At 31.6% G+C, this 4,814-nt stretch overlaps 1 protein-coding gene across 1 annotated transcript; it reads left to right on the top strand.

Moving 5' to 3' along the window:
- The first annotated feature begins 388 nt into the window (after positions 1-388).
- Positions 389-1,751, top strand: LOC120349653. The gene is made up of 2 exons (XM_039420134.1): positions 389-657; positions 1,447-1,751. Exons 1-2 carry the CDS (start codon positions 582-584, stop codon positions 1,749-1,751), a joined length of 381 nt encoding a protein of 126 aa, XP_039276068.1. The 5' UTR covers positions 389-581.
- The last annotated feature ends 3,063 nt before the right edge of the window (positions 1,752-4,814 follow it).

Raw genomic sequence — 4,814 nt, forward strand, 5'->3', positions numbered from 1 at the left:
AAATCCTTAGAGCCGTTTTCGAGATCCGTTGAACATAAATAACCAGATATAAATATAAACAACCAGATATAAAAATAAATAAATTGCTCGCTTAATATAATAGGATCAATAAACCTGTATCAGCTATTGTAATAGAAGGCATTGACAAGACAGAGGATCTGCAATGTTGATCTCCCATCTTTCTCTACTCCCATTATAACGAGAACCTCGCTATAGCACTAATTGTAGTGTCAATCGAGCTGAATCACAAACGAGTTTGCAAATATATTTTTTTATTCAGTCAATGCGTTTTATAGCACTTTAAGTGAATAAATTAATTAACCACTTCAATAAGCGGAAGATTATTATCATTTTTACTGTACTATTCACTACAGTAATACTATTATTACTTCTATCCACAATCACTAGTATTCAGTACTTCTGTGATAAAACCCATCCTCATTGAGTGACTCTTATTATTTAACACTGTAATTTGAACATTTTGATCAAATTTAATTGAATGTCAATACTTTTTCCTTATTGCAGCCACAACTACACACGTTCTTGTAAAAGATGGAATTTGCACCACATTGGATAAAACCATGATTGCTAATGGATATTCACCAAACACAAAGCTCAAACTACTTCTAACAGTCATCTGCTACCTAAGCAGAAGCAGTAAGTATCAAGCATCACTAGAAAATAAATCAATAGATTTGCGTTTTCTAGAATGATTGGTTGAAATAGAGTAGTAAGTATAAGACTAAGTATAATTAATAATTAATAATTATTAATTAATGATTATTAATTAATTAGGTTTAATTAACCTTCACAACTCAACTCCGATTTATTCTCTTTGATTCTCAAATTATAATAAATCCAAGCGTGCAATCACTTTCGGTATAGAAGTGAAGGCAACGTTGCAAATATCAATATTGTAGTTGTCAATGCCAATTATTTATTCAAATAGCGTGTAATGATTCCGTATCCATTCTAATATATAACATAGAACTTGAGTGGTTTTTGAATCAAAGTAAGTGGCCAATCAATAATTTATTTTAAGAATAAAACGTTCCGAAGTACAGTAGAATAAATACTGAATGAATGTTTATAACTAATTGGATTGTCACTTGTCAGATAAATTCAAGTGATATGAAATAAAATTTTTTATTTTTTTATGTAAATGTGTATAATTTGATTATGCACTTCATATCCAATACTTTCGTATGTTAGTTTAATAAAGAAGTATCTGTGACGTAAAATACATTTATAAAAAGAGTCGGAAATTATAAATTTTTGTCAAAAGAAGTGAAAATGATGATATGGATATTTCACCCTTCATCAATCCACAAATTATGAAAAAACGTATACAATGTTTATTATAACGGTAATCTTTTAATATAATGAAAATTATAATTTCATTCTTATTCTTTGAAAAGTTGAATTTACACTGTATTACACTTACAGATAGGTTTTGCGCTAGAATGGTAAAAGTTGGTCTTGGACAGCAAGTGCTGCGAGTTTTCGAGAGATGGGAAAGATTCGACGGAAAAATGAGATACCGCATCTGCTACTACACACTTCAGACACTGCAAAATCTATGTAGCACCAGTGAGTATCCATATTACAATAATCAACATTCAAATTTCAAAATAAAAATAGATCTATTGAATGCTGACTGCGGTGGCGTTGGGGTTGCTTTAAAAGAGAACAACTCAAGACGTCTCACTTTGAATTTGAGATTTTTCCTGTGCTCTATACTTTTTGGGTAGAATATTCATATATTTTTGCATACTCTGGTTTAGATGTACGAAGGTAACTGATTCCAATCTTGGATTGCTAATATCAACTGTACAGTTTTCTTAAAATACGTTAAATTTGGCTGATACAGATTGAATATATCCAGTTATATGAGCTTGTGTGATAAAAAAGCACTTTGGTCGACTGAACGTTCAAAAGTATGAACTCATTTCATTCAGAATATAACGTTGTTGTCATTTGGTTGAGAACCATCGATGCAACTTATGAGCTGTTATTTATACGTTCATTATTGCTCAAGTGGTGTAGATTCTACATGAATTATCAGTATAATAATTATTATTATAACTACAACATTGTTAGGCTTTAGGCTGCTCACATACAGAAAAACAACTGGTGATAGCAACTCAACAGAAACTGGAGCAGCTTAACGTAATTTTCTAGTGGCGTTGCTATCACCTTACTATGAACAACAGATTCCACTGATTGCGAGAGAACTGATGAAGTTAGTGTTGTGTTGCCATTACCAGGCTGCTCTCTGTATGTAACCATCCTTACTTGTGCATTCATCACTCACACATGTGTACTTTCAAGAATTACTCGAAATAAATGTGTTATAACAAGGTACTTCATTATCGAGGTTTGTTACATCGAGATTCTACTGTTTTTTATTTAATATAGTAATAACAACTATTACTTTGTTTCATTAAATTTTTATTATTCCATTAAACTCTATAATATGTGTTTTCCTTATTGATAATTCAATTCATTTGTAATGTGTTCTATGAAGAGTGATATTGTGAATGGTGTATTTTGAATGATAGTGATGGCAGCGGGTGGAGGTGCGCTACTGGCCGTGGGGAGGGGGGTCCTTAACTGTAGCCCCAGCCTGTGCTTTACACGAGGTACCAACAACCAATGCTGGCAACATGATTGCAGCTAACAGCAACGCTAGACGAATCTGAAAACAAAAATATTGAACCAGATACTGATTGATACTCATATGTAGGAATCTGTCTCAAATCGCCTGAGACATGCCCAATTCAATTTCAGTTTGAAAAACTTGATAAATTCTCCATTGCACAAAAAAGCAATTATCCGTCATTTACACCACGGGAATTAGATGCTTTTGGGCTTTATTCTCATATCATATTAATTTTGCTCACCATAGATGTACAAAATGCGATAGAGATACGAATTAATTCTATACGATTAATCCTTTCACTTCTAATGCACGATAAATTTATAAAACCGATACATATATCCAGGCTATTATTTATTTGTATATATAAAGATACTCTTGGCGAACACTAGGCAGTTTAGTGGGTATGCACGAAGACGCACGACAATGCCAAACTCTCAACTCAGGGATAAACTGTCCCCCCACATATGATGGGCTTAGCTTTCTAAGCTCATATCTGTGCGTAAATGCATCTTGCCGCCCTTTATAAGAAAGACGTATTTTCTTCAAATTTCTTCAAATTAACTTAACACAACATTGTGGATGAATCTCACATGATTAATTAAATCAATGTTTCTCATAACAATTTATATAGACCGCAGTTGAAAAATTCTAAAAATGCTTCTTGAAAAGCTGTATTGACAGAGTTACGATGTCTGAGAATGATAACTCCCAATAAATGAGAATGATGGTTACATAGGATTATTGGTAAAAAAATTGGTGAGCGTCGTACTTTTGGTGATTTAAAATGTTAAACGTGATTTAAAAATTGACGTTTTGATGTCTACCAGCATCATACGTTAAACTAATGAATTTTCAAACAGTTTATATAAAAAACAGTTTCCCACTTATAATAATAACGTATAATAAATGACAGAATAATAATTCATAATAAATGACAGAATAATGGCTTCCTAGAAGGTTACGTTATAAAAGAGCATCGTGCAACAAAATATTGCAAAATACAAATAGAGCAATTGTGCAAAAGAAGCATAATTATTACACAAAAGACAAAATGTGCTTCATACCGGCAACTTGAACATGATGGTGAGTATTATAGAACTGTTTTGTAAATTGTACGATAATTTTGGAGCATTTATACAGATCATAAAATAAACAAATAACAACGTCATAAGCGGAGTGTTTCGCTTTCCATTGTGTGTGCTCTAAGTTCACACTTCATATTCGACAGTTGATCAAATATTCTCAATAAATTTTCTATAGCAACAATACTAACATTTGATGTTACATATCTATCGTGTAATTGTTATCAATATTCGCTTAAAAATTTTGGAACATCTATACTGATCTACTGAACAATATCAACGTCATAAGCGGAGAGTTTCGCTTTTCATTGTAGTAAATTCTCACCTTTTTTTCGTCAGTTGATCAAATATTCTCTGTAAAATTCCTATAGCAACAATACAAACCTTTCATGCTATTATTTACTTATTTATCGTGTTATTGTTATCAACCTTCACGCTCAAGAATTTGAAAATGAATTCTACGACGTACATAATCGAATGTAAACAATACGTATTTCTATTGAAAAAGTGTAAAATGATGTGGAAATATTCAATTTTATATTATAAATTCATATTGAAACTTTCGATGCCATTATTTTTTCTAAAAATATCCACAAAAAGCAAGAATGACTGTGAGTACAGCCTTCCCAGTTTCAAGAGAGAGGATGATTCCAGGACATGTACTATGTATACTAACACCCTGCTGAAATTCAGTTTTCCATAGTTTGACTGGGCTATATCAACTATCCATACATGTTGTAATTTATAATTAATAAATATTATTCAAATCACTGTCCTGGCTTGTTAAATCATTCATAATTTCATTTGAATTAACCTGTTAACTACTCTATTCATTGCTTGAAATAGATGATTTGATAAATTCATTTTAACGTTTTGTTATCCGCCATGAATTTATGGACAAAATGCGATAGAGATACAAACTAATTAATGAAATATGATTAATTCTTCTATTTCTAACACACTTTAAAATAATAAAGATGATGAATTAGACCAGGTTATTTTTTTATTTGTATATGATTATGACTGGCCAGTTTATGGGTCCCAGTCAATAACAGATCGAGGGTCCTGTC

The sequence above is a fragment of the Nilaparvata lugens genome, chromosome 2, assembly GCF_014356525.2.
Source record: "Nilaparvata lugens isolate BPH chromosome 2, ASM1435652v1, whole genome shotgun sequence".
NCBI classification, from domain to species: Eukaryota; Metazoa; Arthropoda; class Insecta; order Hemiptera; family Delphacidae; genus Nilaparvata; species Nilaparvata lugens.